The following is a 24,217-nucleotide window of genomic DNA, read 5'->3' as shown; positions in this document are numbered from 1 at the left end:
GAGGACTTGCAGGGCGAAGTGTGCCTCCTCTGTGAGTCTCCAGAGCCTGGGGAAGTGTCTGGCACATGTTGGGGTTCAGGGAATACTGGTTGAGATGAACCAAAAGAAACAGAGCTGGGTATCCAATGTGATCTACGCCAGTGAGGATGGATGTCGTTTCTGAGAGAGGAATGTACTAGAGAGTAGGGAACAAGATTTTTAGATAATGGCCATTTTCTCAGTGATGCGTGAACCACCAGGTACTGGTTTTTTGGTTTTTTCCTGAACAGAAACTCCAAAGCCATGGGTTGGGGTGGGGGGAGGTCAGTAGTGTGGGGCCTGAGTAAGCCAGTCCCCGTACTGCATCTGTGGTGTCCCTGTGTGAACCTGGCCTTCATGAACTTTTCCTCGGGGCTAACTACCTTCTCGTACATCTCTGAAGTCTGATCCAGATATTTTGAATGGGAGCGCTGAAGAAAAATCAGTTTTATGATTGTTTTACACGGAAAAAAGACTGTCTCAGGGGAAAATCCTTGGAAGGAATTTTGATTTTTCTCAAGCTACCCAGCCCCTGGTTCTAGTATGCTAAATTAAGCAAAACTGTTTCAAAATGGATTCTGTGCATTTAGGGCGGGATCAGTTCACAAAGGTAATACTGACTTTACAGATGGTGTTGTCCAAACATCATTGGAAAAGCTACCTCCTCCTGGAAATATAAAAAATGGTAACATGATTTAAAGTGAAGCCAACTGCACCTACTCCCAAAACCTTGCAGGAACTTGTCTAAAGGGGGGAAGCTTGAACTTGACTTCTTCAGATGAAAAAGAAAGCGTAAACCTGCTCTTATCTGGGGAAAGCTGCTCAGACAGGAACCGGGGATTCAAGAGCCAGTTACTGCATTTCCAAAATACAAAATAAAACCGGACCATTTGGAGGTTTTAAATGTATGCTTCCTACAGAAACCCCACAACATTTCGGTCTTCGTGGCTGCTACAGAAGAGATTTTTGGATATCGCCAACTACTTAAACATTGCCAGTGAGCTACGTAGTGAGTGGGCTCTCAAGCTTCATCCTGTTCATTCTGGCTGTGTCCTTTTGAAATTACCGATATCCTTTTCATCGAGATTGTGGTTACGGATGATTATCCTAGTTAATTAACTATTATTTTTCTCTTTTTTCCTTCTTTCTTTCGAAATACTCCATCGCACTTGTCAGATGCGTATTTGGGCATAACCTGTCACTCTGAAGCGGCATAATTATCAGTCACAGCCTTCTGAGAACTGTTTCCAGTTTGGTGAGCACAACTGGGAAGATAATCATCTCAAAAATAGATTCAGATGGCAGGAAGGAGGCAGATTCCCCCAAGGAAAGGCTCCTCTTCCTGGACTCCCTGCCTCCAGGCTTGAGCCCTTCTTCACATGGGTCCCCACACTGTCCCAAGGCTGCCGTTGCCCACAGGACACCATCTGGACTCCTTAACGGGGGACTGATGGCTACCCGTGATTTATCCTCTGCCTCTCTTTGACCTGCTTTATACTTGACCACCAGCGATACCCCCTGGACATCTCTCTTCCCCACCTCCCAAATATCACCGCCAAAGGGCAAAGATAATACCTCTCTCCTTCACTGCTGCATCCCAGCCCTCAAGCAGAGCCCAGCACATTGAAAAGGTGCAGGAAATACACATGGTGGCATGACCCACTCCCCTGTGGTCTGTTTTTCTCTGGCTCTCTTTCAATTCAGCCCAACTTGTCTGCTCTTCAGAGAAGGTGAGGCACAGCGGGGGCTTGTGAATAGTATGTTTTATCTTTTACCTCCATGCGTGTGTCCCGTATCAGCCCTCTGCTAGCACACAGTGAGCACACCCTCACGAGCAGCAATCTGGTCTGCAGTCCGGGGCTCCCATTTCAGCTCAGCCTTCCGTCCTCTTGACTGGCCTCCTGGGGCCCCCAGCTCTGGGTCTCTGATCCTTCAGGAGTTGCTACCCTCTGACCAAATCTGGGACGAAGTGGTCCATGTGATACGCTGCTCTTTGATGATACTGTTTTGTTGCTGTGGCTCTTCTGCCTTCTTTTTCATCCACCTAGGGCCCTCCCTTGCTCTCCAGAAAGGATCTGAACTCAGCCTTTGCACCTGGCTGTGCCTGGGGGTGGGGAGTTGTGAGATCAACCCCGACCACGGGCCAGGGGCCAGGCGCACCGACTCTGCTCTTTGATCACTCCCCTTTGATGCCAGTATCCGAATTCTCATTTTGTATCCGCGGAAGTGGAGGCTTAGTGAGGCGAAGTCGTGGAGCAATGACAGAGACAGTGGATGGGAACAAGATGTCTTTGGAGTCACACAGTTCTGAGTATTGAGTCCTGGCCCCGCCATTGGCTGTTCCTCGCTGAGCAAGTAACTTGGCTTCTCTGAGGCAGTGAGTAAAATGGGAGTCATCATCGTAGAGAGTCTGATGAACAGTGAATGTTATTATTTGGTCACTGCAAGAAAAAGCTTGCAGGAGGCAGAGCTGAGCTCTCAACCCAGGCCTGCCTGGCTCGAGAGGCAGTGCCTGCCCCACTGTGGCACACTCCTGCTGGGCGAACAGTCACCAGGCCACCGGTGACATATGTTGAGTGAACATACATTTAAGTTGTTCAACACGTAGACTCTTAGGGCCCCAAGAGGTTCGGCGTCAAAATCAAGTCAGGTTCAGGGCGTCTGGGTCCTGGGATCAAGCCCGGCGTCGGGCTCCTTGCCCAGTGGGGAATCTGCTCCCACAGAGAGCCCTCCCTCTGCCTCTCCCCCTCCCCCCACTTGTGCGTGCTCTCTCTCTCAAATACATAAATCTGTAAAAATATTAAAACAAAAATAGAGTCAGTTTCGGAGATATGAAGTGAAGAAAAAAGTAATGCAAATCTTGTGTCTGACAAAGAAAACTATCACCAGGGAAGGAGTTTGGTTTATTAGCTTTACCAAGGTAAAGCTGACAAAACTGTAAGATATTTATTTACTTACTTGCTTATTTTTAAAAGATTTTTATTTATTTACTTGACAGAGACACAGCGAGAGAGGGAACACAAGCAGAGGGAATGGGAGAGGGAGAAGCAGGCTTCCCGCCCAGCTGGGAACCCGATGTGGGCTCCATCCTGGGACCCTGGGATCATGACCCGAGCCGAAGGCAGCCGCTTAACGACTAAGTCACCCAGGTACCCCCAAACTGTAAGATATTTAAAATGTTTGGGGTACCTAGGTGGTGGAGTCAGTTAAGCATCTGTCTTTGGCTCAGGTCATGATCCAGGGGTTCGAGACCCACGTTGTGCTCCCTGCTCAGCTGGGAATCTCCCTCTTTGCTCCTCCTCACCCCTCATGCTCTCTTTCTCAAATTAATAAATAAAATCTTTTTAAAAAAGATATTTAAAGTGTTCAATGTGATTTGAAATCCATTATAAAAGGATCCCACCATTGCATTAGTTGCACATTCATCGGCTCATGTATTTACCTGTTGTTTGTGTGCAAGAGAGAACACTGACATTCTACTGTCTTAGCAAATTTCAGTGATTCAGTGCAGTGTTATCAACTACGGTCACCGCGTTACACATGAGAACCTCAGACTACTCACCTTACAGCCGGAAGCTTGTGTCGTTTACCAACACTTCCTGTTTCCCCTACTCCCAGCGCCTGGCGGCCACTTTTCTAATTTGAGTTCAGCTTTTTCTTTCCTTTCCTTTCTTTCTCTCTCTCTTTTTCTCTCTATCCTGCTTTTTTTTTTCCTCCCCAGATTCCACATAGAAGTGATACTGTGCAGTATTTGTCTCTGTCTGGTTGATTTCATTTAGCATAACGCCCTCCCAAGTTCATCCATGTTGTCACAAGTGGCAGGAGTTTGTAAGGAGTTTACTTTTGATGCACAACAAAACGTCTTGGAAATCCTCTGACTGTCAGACATTTTTTTTTACAAACCAGGCAGTGGTTCCGCTCTCCCCAAATCTCTTTCCTCTCTCCTGCCCATACCACACTTTTCTGCTTCCTGTTCCTTTTCCTCCTAACCCCTACTAAGTAAATCAACTGACTGTCACTCTTTTCTTCCGTTTCCTTTCCACTGCTGTTTGTTTGTTTTACGTAGATTCTTTTTTTTTTGAACATTTTTATTTGCTTGACAGAGAGAGAGATCACAAATAGGCAGAGAGGCAGGCAGAGAGAAGCAGGGAAGCAGGTTCCCTGCTGAGTAGAGAGCCGGATGAGGGGCTCTATCCCAGGACCCTGAGATCATGACCCAAGCCGAAGGCAGAGGCTTAACCCACTGAGCCACCCAGGCGCCCCTGTTTTACATGGATTCTTAAACCCAGAAGCAGCCGTGACGTCATTCTACCAAAAAACAATCCTTCCTGCTCTGAAATGATTGGGCGAAGTGGAGAGTGGTGAACTTAAGCTACCGTGTCCCTCTCTTGGAATTAACTAAATTTTTAAAAACTTAGTGCTAATTGTAGTGTAAAGGATACTGTCCCCCGGGTAAGGAATTTCAGGCATCAGCAGAAAGGAGGGAACATTTTGGAGGCTGGAGGGTCCTTCCTTTTCTACACCAAGTTGCCCTTGGAGACTTTCCATCCTGGAATCAGAGGCCCAAGGGTCAGGCCGTCAGCATGGTTCCAGAGCCCCGTCATCAAAGCTCCCCTTTCTAGCAGCAATGCAGCCATCTGTAGGGACAGGAAGGGACAGCCCAGTGTGACTCACCTCTTGCCTGTACCATCGCCAGCCCTCCCAACAACATTGCCCAGCCCTGTCATCAACCCTTCTTGCTCCTCAGTTCAGCATGACCTTACTGAGATTGTTGGAGAGCTGCTCTCGCCAGAGGGTTTTGGTGTTCACAATGAGATGTCATCCCTCCTTTTAGCAGCACAAACCCCCATGGTGAAAATGGAGTCTGGGGAGACCTCCAGTACTGTCTTTGTCTTTGCATTGAGCCCTGAATCCTGGAAAGATGCCAGCCTTGACTGGGGGCCCTTAGGAGCCATAGCAACCTGAAAAGGATGTGGGGAGAGTGATCTGCGTCATAGGACAGGTCTGTCGAAGGCTGATTTCACTGTTGACGTGCACTCTTTGCTTCACTCCCTGATAACTGCACAGTAATCAGAACAGCAAGCCTGGTTCACATTTGCCCTTGCTTCCTTTGGAATTTCAGTCTTTGGGTACATAAGGGAGAGAACACTCAACATATAGAGGTCGATATAGCAGCTTCTTCTTGCAGTGATGGTCTGAGCTCTGGCATCTGCCTCAGTGGTTTAGGATCCTTTCAACAAACATTTCTTGAATGCCTAATATATGTCACACTTGGTGACGAACCAGATAGGCATGCCCCTTGTCTTCACGGAGCAACCAGGCTAGTGGAACAGGCAGGCATGGAACAAAAAACTCCACCCGGATTGGATGCTCCAAAGAGGTACGGGGTGCTCTGGGACAGAACTAGGGGAACCCAGCCTAGTGCGAGGAAGGAGTCTGGGAAGCCCCCTTGCCCTCCTCCTGCAAGGAAGTCATGTTCAAGTTGAGGCAGAGAACTAACCAGGCCAAAGGAGAAGCATTCTAGTAGAAGGGATGGCGTGATCAGGGCAGTGAGGTGCCTTCGATGTCCAGTAAGGCTGGAACATAGAGAATGGTCGGGAGAGCATAAACTCACGAAGCCAGGAGAGGCAAGACTGCTCACGTGGAGTGCTGCAGGACGTGTAGGGATTTGGGACTTTTTTGTTTGTTTGTTTAAAGATTTTATTTATTTGACAGAGAGAGACACAGCGAGAGAGGGAACGGAAACATGGGGAGTGGGAGAAGCAGGCTTCACGCCTAGCAGGGAGTCCGATGCAAGGCTCAATCCCAGGACTCTGGGATCATGAACTGATCGGAAGACAGACACCCAACGACTGAGCTACCCAGGTGTCCCATAGCCACCCAGGTGCCCCGGGATTTGGGACTTTATCCCAAAAGCATGGAGAAATCGATGAAGGGATTGGCTAGGATCAGATGCCTAGTGCTCAAAGATTGTTCTGGCTGTGCGGTGGGGAGTGGAATCCACAGGCCTCTATCTATCCCTTTGTTCTGCAGCCCCTCACGTCCCCTTGATTGGATCACCGGGTGTCTGCAACACCGGTTTTGTTTGCATCTCTGGAATTCTTTCCCATCCCAGAGTGAGTAGTCAGGATCCCGCCTGGAGTACAGATTCCCCGAGGCCAGCTGGCTGCGCCCTTGAAGCCAGAGGTGTTGAGTGCAGAAAATGAGCCTTGGCAGTGGCTTCTGGTGTTCGAGGACAAGTGATGAATGTTTAGTAGGTGACCTAGAGGGCTGAGGACCAGGCAGAGCAACAATTTCAGGGTTCCGAGGGCTAGAAAATGCATCAAGGTAGTTTAATTAAACACTCATCTCCCTGTCTGCACTCATTGCCACCCACTTGAATCTGCCGGCAAGTTACTTGGATTCTAAGTACTCTTTTTTTTTTTTTTTTTGAAGATCTTATTTATTTATTTGATAGAGAGCACTAGCGGGGGCAGCCACAGGCAGAAGGAGAGGGAGAAGCAGGCTCCCCACTGAACAGGGAGCCTGACTCAGGGCTCCACCCCAGGACCCTAGAATCATGACCTGAGCTGAAGACACAGGCTTAACTGCCGCAGCCACCCAGGCGCCCAGATTCTAAAGATCAGCCCCACCCTGAGAAGTAAGACCTTTAAGATGCAGATCATCTTTTAAACAACAAACAAAAAGGCTTTCATTTATTTTGATGATATCATACATCTCTGTGATTGCCTGGCCTTGAAAAGGGAGAACATGATTCATTGTAGGTTTTCTTTTTGTTGTTTTTGTTTTTTGAATGATGTGAGTAAACACAAATGCATTGAAAGCAAAGGTTTTAGAGTCCGAGGGACCTGGGGTGGAAGCCTGGCTCTGGCCCCTGCTGCAGGATCTCAGGCAGAGTCCTTGAGCTCCGTGACCCTCAATGTCCTCTTCTGAAAAAAATAAAGGGATTGGAAGACCTACTGAAACGGTTGGTGTGACGGAGAAGTAGAGTTGGCAGATTCCAGTGCCATGCTCTTAGCTACCAGTCCTTTCAGGAGTCCTCCTGTCTTCATATCCTTGGTTCTTAGCATGGGCTGGCACTCAGTGGAAGCCCACAAATGGGAGTTTCATTTCATTTCTTCTATTATCTTCACACCAACAATTCCCAGTCTTTCCTTCTGAACACTGTGCAAGAATCCTCTCCCCTGTGGGGACTAACCATGCCTGATTTCCATCATGTAAGTGATCCCCAGGTTTTAACCAACAGCTGTAATTAGTTCCATCCACATTCACTGATAGGATACCCCAGTGAACTGACAGCCCTGCGGAGAGTTACACATCTCATTCCTTGATTTTAAAACGGTCGACCTTTCTTCGCAGCATCGACTACTAGCAGCGTGTTAATGCTTGTGTCCTGTTCTTATTCTTGTGTGTCATTATATTTAATCACTATTTTTGATAGTGTATTTGATAATTAAATATAATCTAATAACTAAAAGATAAATAGCCAGATAGCCTAGGTGGGTTCAAAGCCATTACCAATGGGAAAAGGCAGAATATGACATGGTTCTATTTTTTAAAAATCATTTTTATTTCAGAAAGAAAATATTTAAAAAGTAGACATGTTATAGATAAGGCCCCGCGTTAACCACCCTCTGATCTTGGTTCCCTGCCTTTTCCTCAGAGGCAAACGTCATTATCAGCTTGTTGAGTGTGCACATACATACGTATATACATGCGTAAATGTATACAGATACACACGTGTATTACTGTGCAGAAAAGTGTAATAATGTATACAGCAGTGTTTTTCCTACATAAAAGCTGTCATTTTTCCATATTTGTCCTCTACTTGCCTTATTCCACTCATTATATATTGGACTTCTGTTTGTATAAATCTTTATGCTTTTAAATTGTATAGAATTCTATAGTGTAGGTAAAGCAGTTTATTTAGTAACTATCCAGTTGCTGATTGGCTCTGTTGGTTCCATTTGCCACTCTTTCAGTGGGATAAAGAATGTCCTCAGTAGGCCTCTTTGCGCAGTGGTAAGAGGTTTTCCATAGTAGACAGGCCTGGGATCGCTGACTCATAAGCGTGTGAGTGTTTTAAACTTGAATAGATTCTGCTTGTTGTTTTCCTAAATTGTTTTATTTGCCCTCCTACCAGCAACCACTGAGGAAACCCATGAATCCACACCCTTTCAACATTGAATATTATCAGACTTAACTTTTGCCATTCTGATAGTTAAGAAGAACGACATTTTGGTTCTTAAATTTTGCATGGCTCTATTTTTCAATAACTGTTAAAGATTTTATTTTTTTATTTGGCGGATAGAGATCACGAGTAGGCAGAGAGGCAGACAGAGAGAAAGGGGGGAAGCAGGCTCCCCGCTGAGCAGAGAGTCCGATGCGGGGCTCCATCCCAGGACCCTGAAATCACGACCTGAGCCAAAGGCAGAGGTTTAACCCACTGAGCCACCCAGGCGCCCCTATTTTTCAGTGATTTTTAAATTAACTGTGAGGTTTCCAATTAAGGGACAGAAGCATAAAGAATTCAGGTAGGCAGATATTTTATATCCACTTAGAGCAGCCCAGTGTTAGACAGTGTAGGCACTTACAGCTGCTAGAGGATTGATGGATTGCTTTGGGTGGTTTTAAAATGTCAAGAATTAATACAATTGACTTAAATCTCCTAGTCTGCTTGCCCCACATATACTTCTTCTATCTGATAAGGGTGTTTCGCCTAATTTCTGACATCCACCTACGAGGACAATTTAGGGCCCACTACAGCCAACCTGGAAAGAGCCTGCTGGAAAAACTGTTGCACTAAACTCAGAAAAGGGCAAGGAAGGAAAAAAAAAAAAAAAAAAAAAAAAGCAGCCAGGAAACAAGCTGCCCCTGCCTTAAAGGGCTAACCATCCCTCAAAATGAACCAAAGAATAGAAGAAAACAGAGAGGAAAATTTCACTGGGAGACTATTTCCTTAAGGAAAAATTTCACTAAGTAAAAGAGGAAGGACAGGCCATGAAGACTAGCATGGGGCCAGGCATCTTTGGAGCAGTCTTAGGTGCAACCCTGGGCTGTTTTCAGATCCCTTACTGATTAGATCTGCCGACTTTGTGGGAAGAAGTCAGGCCACAAGCCAGCACACTTTGTCTGCACACATAAGGAAGGGGGGTGGGAATAAAAGATCAAAGTAAGCCTCCCCATTCCAGTAGAAATGGGACCATGATGGGCAGGGCTGTGGCCAAGGATGGCAGCAGGCCCTGGAGGGGCCCCCTGGAACTCCCCCCTACAACCCGGGACTTCCTTCCCAGCCAGTGATTTGTCCCCTAGGGGAGGGGGCACTGCTTGTCAGGCATTGCTCAGGCAAACAATTCCCTAGAGAGGCAGTTTCAGCCTGAGTAAGAAGGTGGGATCCGGCCAGGGTTGCTTGGATGAGGAAGGGGAAGTTAGATGCATGCGTGGATATGATGCATTATCTTCGAAATGTTCGCCTCCTTGCCTCACCCTCCATCTGTCACAGATAATTGTCAACGCTAGTTCCAATTCTTATCTTCCGCCTCCCCCTGCCAATGGGAATTCAGCCTTTGCCATCCATCTCCCATTATCCTCTCCCCTGTGGAACGGGAGGGTTTAGTGCAGACTGGGAGAGGCAGGAAGAAAGGGCAAGTGGGTGGAGGGAGGATTTCACTGGGAGACTGCAGTCTGCCTCCTCTGTAAATACGGGTGTAACCCAGCTCCCGAGGAATGGTTGGCACGTCATAGGCACGGGAAAACTGTTTCTCAAATGACTGGCTAATTCAAGGACAGAGGATAAAAGAAGAGATAAGTGATCACTTATGATGATGAGGAAGAAGTGAGTGAAGGAGGGATCAAAGGGAGAGAGGGACGAGCAAGACGGATAGATTCCAACAGCATCAGCACAGAGAAGGAGAGTGAGATCTTGATCTTTCCTTTTGGCGGCCTCCCAGTTCAGTCAGCTTGTTTGCTGTCCTTGGGTGTGTCTTTGGGGAAAAGAATAATCCAGACCTGCCTGAATTCACTGAGGGCAGAGGGGACTCTCCTTGCTTCTTCCTGGGATCTTTTCAGTTCAGCTGTTGCCCTCAGCAGGTGTCTTGCTTGCATGCTGCAGGTACCAGGGGGAAGCCATTTGCACCACCAATGCCCATGGCCAAGGGCAGATGTGATAGGCTGTCAACTCATCTCAGGGAACAGGGGCCCTCCTGTTCCCTCCTAGTCAGGAACCATGGCCTTGGGCAGCTGTTAGACTCGAACTGCCGTTATCGCTGTAGACTGGACAAGTCCATTGGCCATTTTCTCTGCCCGACCATAGCTGTTCAAAGTCCAATGTGCTTCTTTCTTTTCTTCAGTCAATATAACATTCTAAAATGTGTTGCTGACATTTTTTAAAATTACAACTTTATTGAGCTATAATTCACGTACTGTGCAATTGACCTGCTTAAAGTGTACAATTAAGTGGGTTTTAGTCTATTCTCAGAGTTGTGCACAGTTTCAGAACATTTTCAACCACCTTAAAAAGAAATCCTTTGTCTGTTAGTAATCATTCCTCATTTCCCCCCCCAGTGCCCCCAGCTCCAGGCAATTATTGATTTATTTTTCTGTCTAGAGATTTACCTATTTCTGCACATTTCATATGAATGAAGTAGTATACTATGTGACCTGTAACTGGCTTCTTTCACTTAGCATAGTGTTTTCAAGGTTTATCACTGTTGCAGCGTGGATCAGTACCTCATTTTGTTTATTACCAAATTCTGTTCCATTGTATGTTTATACCATGTTTTATTTATCCATCTGTCATTGTTGGATATTAGGGGCATTTCCGCTTTGGGGCTACAGTGAATAACCCTGCTGTGAACACTTTCGTACAAGTCTTTCAGTGGACGTGGGTTTTCGTTTCTCTTGAGTATATACCTAGAAGTGGAATTTCTGAGACACATGGTAGCTCTCTGTCTAACCTTTGGAGGAGTTACCAGACTGATTTCTAAAGTAGGCTCACTATTTTTACCAGCAGTGACTGAGGGTTCCAAATTCTCCATATCTTTACCAACACTTGTTACTATCTGCCTTTTTCTCTTATAGCCATTCCAGTGAGTGTGAAGTAGTATTTCATGGTTTTGATTTATATTTCCCCAATAGCTAGTGATATTGAACATCTTTTCATGTGCTTATTGGCCATTTGCATTCCTTTTTGAAGAAATGTCTATTCATATCCTTTGCCTATGTTTTCATTTGGTTATTTGTCCTTTATTAGATATAAATTTGCAAAAATTTTCTCCTGTTTTGTGGATTGTCATTTCAACTTTTTTGTGATGTCCTTTGAGACCCAAAAGTTTTACATTTTGGTGATGCCCAATTTGTCTGTTTTCTGCTATTGTTTGTGCTTATGGGATCATTTTTAAGAAACCATTGCCTAACCCAAGGTCATGAAGATTTATGTCTGTGTTTTCTTTCAAGTGTTTTATAGTTTTAGCAGTTACATTTAGGTGTTTTTTTTAATGCCTTTTGGGTTAACTTTTATATATGGTGTGAGATAGAGTCTAGTGTCATTCTTTCAAATGTAGATATCCAGTTGCCCCACACACTAGTTGAAAAAACTATCCCTGGTCTGCCCCCTGGCCAAAGCAAAAAAAAGAAAGAAGAAGAAGAAAAGAAAAAAAACTCTTCTCCCATTGACACCCTTGATCATAATCAATTGACAATAAATGTAAGGGTTGCTCACCATTTTTAAAGGACTTCCTGAAATTAGTCTTACAAAAAACTACATAGCTTCTTACACGTAGTGTGCACTCAAAAATCACTCATCAGACTGAAAAAATGACAGATGCCCCTCCATTTTAGTTCATTTTGAAAAATAGGGAGACCCATTCTAAGTGGCTGCGTGGTTGTGGTTCAGACAAAATCATCGTCAGCCGCGTGCTCAGGGCCTGAGCCCAGATACTGACGAGCCAGAGTTTCATCTGATGTGACTTGAGATTCTTTCCAAATAGACTGCTAATGTCTTACACTTCAGTTTTCAGGCATTGCGGGTAGGACTTTCAGGTGGTTTCAATGACTTTGGATGCAGAGATCACCTTCACCAGAGAAAACCCGGTGTTTGGGTTACAGAGAAGTTTCCCCTTGTCCTGCTCGCCACATGGCTTCCAGCTATCATTCTTAATTTCTCTGTGTTGCTCCCCTCCCAGCTCCATTTCCAAAATAGCAAGAAACTGGCAAGAAGTCCTTGGTTGCAACTTATCAACAAGCTTTGGACACAGCTGTTTCCCGTCTTTTGGCAAAGTCAGTGATTTGGTTGGTCTTCTGGATAGAATAAAAATGTTGTGAAGGATGTCAAAAAAAGACATACCTCCCGGGCACACAGATGTCCCTCAATTTACTACTACGAGTTCACTGTGGAAAGAAATATAGTTGGGTATTTTACATGTAACCCTCAAGCATAAGCATCGGTCTCCATGTCAGGAGCCTAAAAGTGCAGTCTTCAGAATTCCACGTCTCAGAGTCACTAGAAGTGGGTAGAGTGGAGGGAACTTATCATAATGCATGCATATTCCTGGGCCCCTACTGAATCCAAAATTCTGGGGGTTGGACATAGGGATCTGCATTTTAACGGACACCCCAGGTGGGTCTCATGCCCACTAAAGTTGGAGAACTGCCTACTTGTTATTTTTTCTTTGAAGGATATGTGAATACTTGCTAAGACCACAAGCTTTGGAAACATACAGAACCTGCATTAAATTTCAGCTTCTTCTCCTGTAAAATAAGAGTTACTCTCCCATCTTTCAGGCTTGAGAGGGCTGGCATGGAGCAGAGTTGCAGGTGCAGCTCAGGGTCTAGTACATTGCAGCTTTCACAACAATGCCCCCGCCCCTGCCTGGGGGGCTTGGCACCCGGTAGGGTTGCCAGATGAATTTCAGAAAAACAACAATACTTTTTTATTACAAGTGTGACAGCAATGCTGAGGCCAGGTTCCATGGTGTAGGGCTTGGTAGGACAAGCTCCATGGAGGGATTTGGGACACTGTGCCTGGATAGATAACCTCTACGCCTCATCCTCCAACCCTCGCAGAAGGTCTGAGAGCCTCTCAGACCATTCAAATGAATTGCTTTCCTACTTTAACTCACTGGAGTCAATTCTGTTGCTTGTAGCTGAGCACCCTGACCAATGTAGCATCTGTAACTTCCTACTCAACAACTTGCCATCTGTCCTCTGTTCCCACCACTCTGAGCCTTCCCAGAAGTCATCAGAAACCTCCTAATTGCACAGTCTCTCTGGCTTTTCTTGGTTCTGTACATTTTTTTGGTGGAGGAGTGTATCGAGGACACAGTGCACCCATGGTGACCCTGCAGGGTGGGAGCTGGGGGAACAAAGACCCGACCTCAGTGTGCTACTCTAGACCCCTCTGCTCGGTAGCTGGTGCTGCCCGTTGTTGGCAAACCCGAATGGAAGCCAGTGGATGAGGGAGCCTGTTGATGTGGTTCATGAGGTCAGTGTTCTGGAACATAGAACAGGGTAGGGAGGAGGGGAGAGGGAGTGTGGAGGAGCGGAAGGAATATATCCGGCATACAGGCTCTATACACTGTCCTAGGTTTGGTTCTCTAAAGGCAGAGCCTGAGAAGGGGATTTTATGTAAGTGACTCCTGGAGACACTACTGGGAGGGGAACTGTGTGAGAGAGAGAGAATAGGGAAGCAGGACCGGCCAGGGGAAGGAGGTGGGCAGAGATGTGGTTTCAGGATTAGTCTAGCCTCAGCCTGATCCAGTGGGTTGCTTTGGAGCAAAGGGACAAAATTGTCCTGCTCAGAGGCAAGAGGACTGAGCTGTTGTACATACCCCCCACCAATACACTTGTAGTTGATCATTGGCCATGGGCTGTACCTGATGTAACTGGTCAGGCCTGTCCTGGTAAGGGGGCTTCCTTCAGCCAACGGCAAGCCTTAGGAGAAGAGGGCAGCCAAGAGCTACTAGCCACTGACATCCACAGCGGCTGGGGGGTGGGGGCAGGGGCCGGGTAGGTGGACCTGGGTGGACACCAAAAGCGTCTGCCAAAAGGACATTTAGCATTTTGTTAATAGGAGATAACTCTGGGCAATGAGGTAGAAATGATTCTTCCTTTGTGGTTTTCTATAGCTCACAAACTTTCTAACATTGAATCTGTTATTTCTGGAACTAGCAAATACCGGTTAACTTAAAGCCATGCAGCAAAATCACCTAGTTTATGGTAGGTAGAAGTAACAGTAAATACCCTCCCCCCCTTCCCTGACCTTCTGTTCATACCTCTGAGCACACTGGGCTGGTAATCCCACTCACGGTTAGCTTCTCTGCTTACTCATCAGGCTCAGTGGGCCAGTCCTTTCGCACACCGTATAACTCATAAATCGAGTATGTAACTAATGCGGCTAATGGAGAAGACAAGACGGTGATATTAGTGGTATTAGGCCATATAAAAATAAGTACAGTGGGGGTGCCTGGGTGGCTCAGTGGGTTAAAGCCTCTTCCTTCGGCTCAGGTCATGATCTCAGGGTCCTGGGATCGAGCCCCACATCGGACTCTCTGCTCCGCAGGGAGCCTGCTTCCTCCTCTCTCTCTGCCTGCCTCTCTGCCTACTTGTGATTTCTCTCTGTCAAATAAATAAAATATAAAAAAGAAAAGAAAAGGGTAATTCCACATGCTGGGATTGTGGTGACGTATTTCTTCTTTGGGGCTTTCCCCCCACGCTCTGGGGAATTATTTGCAGCATGTGGCATGTGGAAGACTCCAGCGCCGTCCTCTGCTTCCTTCCCTCAGGTGCGCTGGAAGAGGGACCGTCCTCCAATGGTGTACCCCGGTCTACAGCCCCAGGTGGACTCTCCAACCCAGACAAGAAGATGAGCAGTGGGACCCAGTGCCCGAATCCCCAGAGCCTCAACTCAGGCCCCCTGACCCAGAAACAGAACGGCCTCCGGACCACGGAGGTAGGTCACGGCCACAGAACCCACTTGGTTCTGGAGAAGAGGGGAGAAGCTTGCTTCAGAGCAGGGCCAAGCCGAGCTGGTACCCAGGGAAGGAGCAGTGACGCCTCACCTTACCGAAGGGAGATTTTTCTGTTCAACCCATGGGAAAACTGTTGCCAAGAAAATAGTAGGACCCCACTCCCACCCCATCCTTGCCTCAAGGGTCGCTGTGTTTTGTTGAGTCAGCAGAAACGGGCCCTTGCTGTCTGCACTCTAAAGGAAGTGTGTGTTTGCTTAAATACAGCTTTGTTCCAGGCTCCCTTCAGCACAGCTCTCACCATCTTGACACTGAGGATTGTACTCGTCACAGGAACCAGTTTGGGGCCAGGCAGTGGGCAGGGCTCAGCGTTGGCCGGGAAGGAGAGAGAAGACCGGTGTGGTAGGAGTCAGGCCAGGCGTTTTTACCTCACACCCTCCGCCCAGGCGGTCAGTGGGAGCGTCCCCAAGGGGGGCTGTCATTGCCAAATGTGGCGGTAGCATCACCCTCTGACTGTTAGGGTTGAAGAGGAGGTAAGGCTGCGGCACCACAGACCCCGGGCCTCCTTTGCAGTCTTTCCTTTCTCCCAGAGCTGTTGTGGGGAAGCGCTCCCCCTGCTGGCCCTAGCTCCTCCCGAGGGAAAGACTGCCCCTAGTTGGCCCACCCGGGGTCTGCCTCCTCCTTCCACTCCCTCCCCCACTTCCTCATCTGCACCAGCCCCCCTCCCCCGCCCCCACCAAGGTTCACTGCTTCTCTGATGCTGATTTTCCAAACCCTTGTCCCCCACTCTCCCCTGTCAAAACTTGCTGGTCCTGTCCCCTCAGGCCACTGCCACCTGTTTCCTGACGCCCCAGCTGGTTCTTTAATGATGGAATTCTTGCTCACTTGAGTGAGTTACCACCCTAACCCTTCGTTAGAAAACCTGTTGCAAATTCAGCTCTAAGGCTTGTTAACTAAGTGGCCTGGCAGGACCCACTTAATCTCTCAGAGTCTCGGGCTCCTTATGCACACAATGGAAATAATAGCCCAGTGAGAGAACAGATGGGCCTGTTCTGTGTAAACGGAGAAGTGTTGTAAGTCGGGCAGTGGGGATTAGCAGGGGATGGTCAGGCCCACAGCACCCAACAGGATGGAATGAAGCACTGAGGGTGGCTCTTCAGACTTGGAAGAAAGACATGGAGGGGGAAGGGATTGACTTGAACTTGAGGGTGGCCCTCCTGGGGTCCTGGACTGCCTACTCGGCCTGTGCATGAGCTGGCCTTCGAGAGACCTAAGCATCATTGCCTCCCCCAAGGGTAGGCCCCACAGAGCTCGGCTCAAAACCTGGGAGACTGCTTTAGTGCAGGGCTTGACATCTGTCCGCAAGCCTCCTCCCCACGCGTGTGCCCTCTCCCTTCAAGTCAGGCTGGGTCGTGGGGGAGAGGAAGCAGCTCTGCCTGGTGTGTGACATGATCCACACACACTGGCTTCCTGCCCCCCATCATTCATCCCTTTAAAATTGTGCTCTGCAATTTGCAAAGTGCTTTTAGGTCTGCTGGGGCATTAAATCCTCCCAGGAGCACTGGAAAGTAAGCATCGTCCCCAATTTATAGAAAAGGAAACTGATTCATTTGACTTAGGACATGAGTCGTCATGAGTCATTCATGTAAGTGCTGGAGGTGGGTGCCAGGGACCGGTACTGGACACAGGTGACTATTACAAAGATGGAACATAGAGGCGTGAACAGACTTTTTTTTACTAAAGAGTAAGGTATTAGTCCTTGATGGCCACAGTAATGCTGCACACCAAAGCACACCAGCGTTCAGTGGCTTCGAACAATCTTATTTTTCCTGTCACAATCAGCTGTGAGTTGAGTGGCTAGGCCTGACTTCGGCACCAGGCTCCTCATGTAGTTCAAGCTGTTGCATGTGTATTATTTTGGGAATCAGTCCAGAAAAGCAGCATCTCTGAGGCGTACCTTCTCACGACTGTGGTAGAAACCCAAGAGGGCAAAACCAAACTACAGGAACACGTTTCATGTCTCTGCTCATATCCTGCCAGCTAACCTCCTCTTGGCCCGAGCAGGTCACATGGACAAGCCCCCCCCAACAGGAGGGCAAGGAAGTCCTGACTGGAGAGTCAGCAAAGGATTGATTAAGGGCAGTCGCGCTGTCTACCGCATGGAACGTACATTTAGAAGAACGCCCAAGTCAGTCCTAAACGCAATGAATCTTTATAAGGCGGCACAATGAAATCTTTACAAGGTGACACGCCCACATAGTCATTAGCCGTGTGAAGACTGAAAACACTTTCCGTACCCCAGAAATGTCCCTTGTGCCCCCCTCACCGTGGTGACTGGGACGTGCCAGTCACTGTCCACCTCTGCAGTCTAGCCACTCTTCCGACATCTAGCATTCTAGGCCAGTGTGGTTTGTTTTGTAGATGTTTATAGATGGTGTCATATGGTGTGTGCTCTTTGGTGCTTGGCTGCTCGTGTCCACCGTCAGGCCAGTGAGACTCATCTGCGTGGTTGTGAGTCACATAGATTTGTTCATTTTTGTTGTTACGTCTGTTCCATTATGTGAATGTAACCTTATTCCCCCTGAAGGACATCTGGGCTGTTTCTGGCAGGGCCATGGTGAACAATACAGCTGCTGACATTCATGGGCGTGCCTGCTGGTGGACGTTCATTTCTTTTCAGTATATTCCTAGCAATAGAATTCCTGGCTCATGGGATGGGGATAAATGCGACTTTTAGAGATACTGACAAATCGTTTTCCACGCTAACCAGCTTTGCACGCTAACCAGCCGTAGATGAATTCCAGTTGTAGAACATAAGAATTTAAAGCCAGGAAGTTGGGCCGCCTGGGTGGCTCAGTCAGTTAAGCGACCAACTCTTGATTTTGGCTCAGGTCACGATCTCAGAGTCTTAGGATCGAGCCCCACGTCTGAGCTCAGTGGGGAGACTGCTTGTCCCACTCCTCTCCTCCCTTGCACATGCTCTCTCTCGCTCTCTCTCTCAAATAAATACATAAAATCTTTTTTTTTTTTAAGATTTTATTTATTTATTTGAAAGACAGAAATTACAAGTAGGCAGAGAGGCAGGCAGAGAGAGAGAGGAGGAAGCAGGCTCCCCGCCGAGCAGAGAGCCCGATGCGGGACTCGATCCCAGGACCCTGGGATTATGACCCGAGCCGAAGGCAGAGGCTTTAACCCACTGAGCCACCCAGGCGCCCCAATACATAAAATCTTTTTAAAAAAATAAAGCCTTTGTTAGAGTGTCTCACCGAATCCTCACGACAGCTGTAAAACACTGATACTGTCCCCAGCTGATAGATGAGGACGGAGACTTGGAGATAGCCGGGAAGCAGTACCCCCCAATACACACACGGAGGACACCGACCCCCACCCTCCCCGGCCCAGTGGCAGGGGACGTGAGGAGCTGTCCCACCAGTACAGCCCCAGGAGCGGTGGCCCCGCTGATCGGCCATCCACACAGGTGGTTTTCACAGTCCAGTGAGTGATGGCTGCCTCGTAGCCACTTCCGAAACAAGATCAGGGAGCAGGTGCTTCAGTCCCGAGTGTTCAGACAGGCGCTGAAGTGCCTCAGTGGTCTTTGTGTCCTGGGGTCTCACCAGCCGCCAGGCGTCTTGTGTCCCCAGAAGCCATGGTGCAGGTTTCCTATTCACAGTGGGCTTTACGAGCCAAGCTTACCTCTCCCTGAAGCTCCTGTCATCAGAGCTCTCGTCCCCACACAGCTCTCAGCAGTGAATCTGCTCAGGGAAAAGCGTTTGCTTCCTAAACGCTCCGGGGCCTTTGACGGACCATCTGGTCCTCGCTGCCCGCCTGCACCCTGGGCTACAGCTTCCTGCATTTTCGGTGACCAGCTCGGGCAGTAGCCACTCGCCCCTTCCCTCCTCCTCTGTTCCCTCAAGACAACGTCCTACCGTTCCACAGCGCTCTCCTCTGCAGCATCCAGCCCCTGGGCTGATGGGCTTTGAGCATTTTTTTTTTTTAAGATTTTATTTATTTATTTGACCCAAAGAGAGAGAGATTACAAGTAGGCAGAGAGGCAGGCAAGAGAGAGGGGGGAAGCAGGCTCCCTACGGAGCAGAGAGCCCAGTGTGGGGCTCGATCCCAGGACCCTGAGATCATGACTTGAGCTGAAGGCAGAGGCTTAACCCAACGAGCCACCCAGGCGCCCCTGGGCTTTGGGCATTTTTTTTTTTTTAAAGATTTTATTTATTTATTTATTTGACACAGAGAGACCACAAGTAGACAGAGAGGCAGGCAGAGAGAGAGAGAGAGGGAAGCAAGCTCGCCGCCGGGCAGAGAGCCCGATGTGGGACTCGATCCCAGGACCCTGAGATCATGACCCTGAGCCGAAGGCAGCGGCTTAACCCACTGAGCCACCCAGGTGCCCCGCTTTGGTACCTGTCTGCATCCCGGTGGACAGAACAAGCCTATGTGCCAAGGCAGTCCTTGCGAGGCCTGGAAAATGTTCTGCTCGGGTCCTGTAAGCACTCCGTGGAAGCATTCGTGTCCTGTTCTTCCCCGGAGTGCCATCGAGGTGCCAGGCAGGGTTCTGATGCCAAGGATCCGGGAGTGGAAAAAGAACACGTGTCCTGTGCGCTGAAGTGGGGGTGAGGCTGGGGCGTCAGATAATACAGGGTAGATGAACACAGGCTTCCCCGATTTGAGGTCGTGCTATTTATTCCACGGAAATGAAAGGCCACACAGAGGGGATAGCAGCTCCTCCCTTTCACAGAGACGCCTCCCCTCAGTTTGGATTGCTTTCTGGAGGGTTCTAGGAATAGCTAAGGAATGGCTGTGAGCAGCAGCATCTCCTGTTCTGAGCCCCTCTGCACCTTATGCCCCACCAGACAAACCATAGCTTCCTTCTTTCAGTTCCTTCGGCCCCTGTCTTCTGCCGGCTTGAGCAGGTGCTAACTAGTGAAAGGAGGGTGACAATAACGATATTGTGCAAACTGGAGCTGCTGGATGGAGACAGTGTCTTGATTTCTCTACTGTATCTTGATTTCTTCCAGTCACCTGGGGCCTTTCTGCAGCTCAGCATCCGAGCAATCCCTGCCTGGGTCTCCTTCCCCCAGCCTCTTCCCTGAGCTTGACAAAAACCCAGGAGGCCATCCTACAGCCGCTGTTCTGTCTAGCTAGTCATTCAGGAACTCCGGGCTGTCTCCAGACACTTGCTCTCCAGTCTGAGTGTGCCGCTCCCTCAGTCCTAGGACTCCTGTTTTTCTCCCCAGAGCTAGAACACCTGTTCAGCCGAGGTAGAAACGTGTGTGTGGATACAGCTCTGAGCAGGCGAGACTCAAGTGGGTGGCCGGCCTCCTGTGAGCCCACCTGTCTTCGGAAGCTGCGTCATTGGGGGTGACTTTATTACTCTTGACCAAGTGGCCAGACTGTGCTGAAGAGCGTCACCGATGTCCGGATCGAATCTCCGAGGAGGAGCTTCCTCTCTCAGCTCCCGAGCCCTGGAAGGACGGTGAAGCCTCACGGGGATGGCCCTGGCCAAAGAGGGAGAGGCCTGATCCAGAAAGGAGGACGGGATAAGCCCAGAATTGCTCCTGGGTGGTGGTGATAGGAGATATGTGAGAAGAGCATAACAAAACAAAATAAAAACACGGCAAAACAAAAACATGACGTTAAAAGACCTTTAGATAAATAGTGAGTCTTGGGACACCAAACAAAAGAAACCATTGAGGAAAACTAGAGAGGGAGACCCATCTTTGGGAGGCACGTTGATGCACATTGTAGTTTGAGCCTGGGAAAAGGAGGCAATGTAGCAGTATAGGGCTGTGTGTGTGTGTGTGTGTGTGTGTGTGTGTGTGTGTAGTGATTTCCACTACCTCCCTATATGCCACTATCCGCTGCCTGCCACCTTACATACAGGAAGAATTGCAAGACTCACTATTCATTTTACTTTTTCTTCAGGTTTTTTTTTTAAGATTTTATTTATTTATCTGACAGAGAGAGAGAGAGAGGCAGTGAGAGAGGGAACACAAGCAGGGGAAACAGGAGAGGGAGAAGCAGGCTTGTGCTGATCAGGGAGCCCAATCCGGGGCTCGATCCCAGGACACTAGGATCATGACCCGAGCTGAAGGCAGACGCGTAAGGACTGAGCCACCCAGGTGCTCATTATTATTATTAATTTTTTAAGATTTTATTTATTTACTTGACAGAGAGAGAGGAAGGGAGAGAGTAGCAGAGGGAGAGGGAGAAGCAGGCTCCCTGCTGAGCAGGGAGCCCAACGTGGGGCTCCATCCCAGGACCTGGGATCATGACCTGAGCTGAAGGGAGACATTTAGCCAACTGAGCCACCAGGGCACCCCAAGACTCACTATTTATCTAAGGGTCTGAAGAAACCACCAATCCGATGAGAAGACTCTCAGGGCAGAGACCTCCTTATTCTTTATGCCCTTGCCCTCTGAGCCTGCTTCAGGGTTGTGACCCTAGTATGCACTCACTCGCCTTCTCAGCAGTGAGGCTGGCCTGGCACTTCCCTAGGATTGGGAAGGCTTCCCACAGCTCCACCGCTCCCTCCCCGCCCCCCTCCAGGGCCCACCATATGATTGATGACTCCTCTGTGGGATCCCCAGTGCTTTTCTCAAGCAGGTTCTGCTGCCTTCCTAGTGTTTGATCTGTAAGAGGTTCAAGTTGAAAAGCAACAACTCCTTTTGGCACTCCCTACCGGATAGATCTAAACCCCTGTGCTGAGTAGCCTAAGTGAATACAGGGGATAATGCTGCTGTGGGCACAGGATTTGCTCCAGGCTTGGGGAGTTCTGGAGAGTTTTGCCTGAGGCAGGACCCGACCCCTGTCTTTGGAGCCTAGCATCCTAGCCCTGGGTGGGGTTGCTATGATCAAATATTTCCTAATGACCTCAAACGAATGCCATGAAGCAGCAGCAAATAAAATCACAGAATTTGGAAAGAGCTAGATGTCATTGTCTGTCTCCCTTTAATCCCTGGAGGGGATTGAAAAGAAGAAGAATGTCTTGAGTTGCAGGTGACAAGACTGTCTTTAATCTTTGAGGAAGAAGGAAGGGGAACTGATATTTTCAGTGGCCACTATGAGCCAGCCACACTGCACATGGCATCATCTTTAGCCCTCACTCTAAGGGGAAGGCAGCATTTCCCACTCAGGAAAACAGGCTCAGAAAGGTTAGGGTATTTGACCAACATGACACAGGGAGTAGTGATGTGGCTGTCTTAGACTTAAAACGCAGATCTGTCTGCCTCCAAACCCCATGTTCTTCCTTCCTATTACCAAAAACAAAACAGTGGAAAATTCAGAGTAAGCTTTGGCAGAGTTGTGGGGGGCTGGATGTGGGACCCGGGTCCACTGTCTTTATAGTTCAACCCACCGCCTGCATTGACATTGGCCTTGGGCAAGTTATGTTGGCTTGAGTGACTTCCACTGCCTCTTGGGAAAGGGAGGGCAGTACCACTTCTGGCTGTCTCTCAGGGATGGCACAAGAAACAGTCAATTGTAAGCATAATGTAAATACCGTAGGGAAGTTCTAGGGCAGGGCAGCGCAAACAGGTGTGCTATTCCCAGGACATTTTGTGTCTTCTTTCTGCAGATTTCTTTCTTTCTTTTTTTTTAAGATTTTATTTATTTATTTGACAGACAGAGATCCCAAGTAGACAGAGAGGGGGGGGGAAGCAGGATCCCCGCTGAGCAGAGAGCCCGATGTAGGGCTCGATCCCAGGACCCTGAGATCATGACCTGAGCCAAAGGCAGAGGCTTAACCCACTGAACTACACAGGTGCCCCTGAAGATTTCTTTTCATACATGTGTCCCCCAAGTTATTTGTTGGTTGTCTAGTACGTGATAGGCACTAAATTACATTCTGGGGATATATTCTGGTGAACACAACACACTGGGTCCCTACCTCCTGGAAGTTTATCGTCTGTTGAGGATGTAGAAAATATGCAAGTAAACAAGCATATATATAATCCAAACCATGGTTAAGGCGAGGAAGGAAGTAAAGAATACTGGGAGAGAGAAATCATTAGCTGTGGTTACCCCTGGGGAAAGCACAGAGCATGGGAACAATGTTACTTTTCATTCTGCCTTCTCTACTCCTTGAATTTCTTTTACCATAATCATGTATTGGTTTTATAAATAAAAAACACAGTTGTAGAAAAATTGATGTCTGCTAAATCATAATCTCAGTAAGCTTTGCTTTTCTCCGTTGGTGTGAGGAACTGTGAAAAGGTTCAGGTGATCCCGTGTTAGCTATAGATGTATTTGTGGGGTCAAAGTAAAGTTGAGAACATCTGTATTCCCATTTTGGAGGAGGCATGAGAATCAGTGAGCAGACTCAGCTGCACCCCCGAGTCCAGGTGCCCCTGGAAAAGCCATGGCTACCCCCACTTCCACAGAGAACGAGCTGGGTCATCAACTTCTAAACCCCACAAGAAATAGGTTCGGGGCGCCTGGGTGGCTCAGAGGGTTAAGCCTCTGCCTTCAGCTCAAGTCATGATCTCAGAGTCCTGGGATCAAGCTCCCCAATCTCTTTGCTCTCTGCTCAGCAGGGAGCCTGCTTCACCCCCCAACCCTGCCTGCCTCTCTGCCTAGTTGTGATCTCTCTCTCTCTCTCTCTCTCTCTCTGTGTCAAATAAATAAATAAAATCTTAAAAAAAAAAATGAAAAAGAAAGAAAGAAACAGGTTCATCTGGGTTCAAGGCTGCCAGGAAGTTATCAGTCAGTCTGGTTACCCTTGAGAAATGGCAGCCGATAAATTACTTTTAATTAAAAAGGCTATATCAAGGGGCCCAAATCCATGATTCACAGAGTTCTAAACCTACAGAAATGAAAATGAGGCAGAGGGAAGAATAGAAAAGCTGTAAACCTGAGTGAGAAACAAGAGGGGGCCCATTAACAAGAGTCAGTGGTGATAAAACTCAGAAAGCAAGAATTTTAGAAGTGGAAGAAGGATTGAATGAGCAGAGAGCCACAGAGGGAAAAGGTGCCAAATAGGTTTCTCTCCTCACTGAGTTGTGAACCAGAAGATTTTTTTTTTAAGCCAGTAACTGCAAATGGGACGTGTTTTCTTTTCCTGTAGTTAAATAAAGGGAATGGGGTATGAAATAAAAAGGGTTTGGCTGGCTGAGAAGCCCCTCAGAGGGGAAAATGCCTCTTCTACACACTGCCTGAGGAACCAAATGGGATAATAATAGCTATTCCTATCCAGATAGTTCTTCTCTTGTAGGAGGGCAATGCAACTT

General features: G+C 48.1%; 1 protein-coding gene across 2 annotated transcripts in view; it reads left to right on the top strand.

Annotated features, from left to right (window-relative positions):
- The window catches only part of BAALC (BAALC binder of MAP3K1 and KLF4), a 77,757-nt gene that overhangs the window by 48,031 nt on the left and 5,509 nt on the right, over positions 1-24,217 (top strand). For both annotated transcript variants that reach the window (XR_006816142.1, XM_045987023.1), the window contains one exon: positions 14,799-14,965. Coding sequence is in view for 1 of the 2 variants with exons in the window: in XM_045987023.1 (XP_045842979.1) it covers positions 14,799-14,965 (167 nt within the window). In the remaining variant the exon portion in view is untranslated. The remainder of the gene's footprint in view (positions 1-14,798; positions 14,966-24,217) is intronic.

This window comes from Meles meles, chromosome 1 (assembly GCF_922984935.1).
Source record: "Meles meles chromosome 1, mMelMel3.1 paternal haplotype, whole genome shotgun sequence".
NCBI classification, from domain to species: domain Eukaryota; kingdom Metazoa; phylum Chordata; class Mammalia; order Carnivora; family Mustelidae; genus Meles; species Meles meles.
Note: the sequence above shows the minus strand (reverse complement) of the source record. Positions and strands in the feature narration are given on the sequence as shown.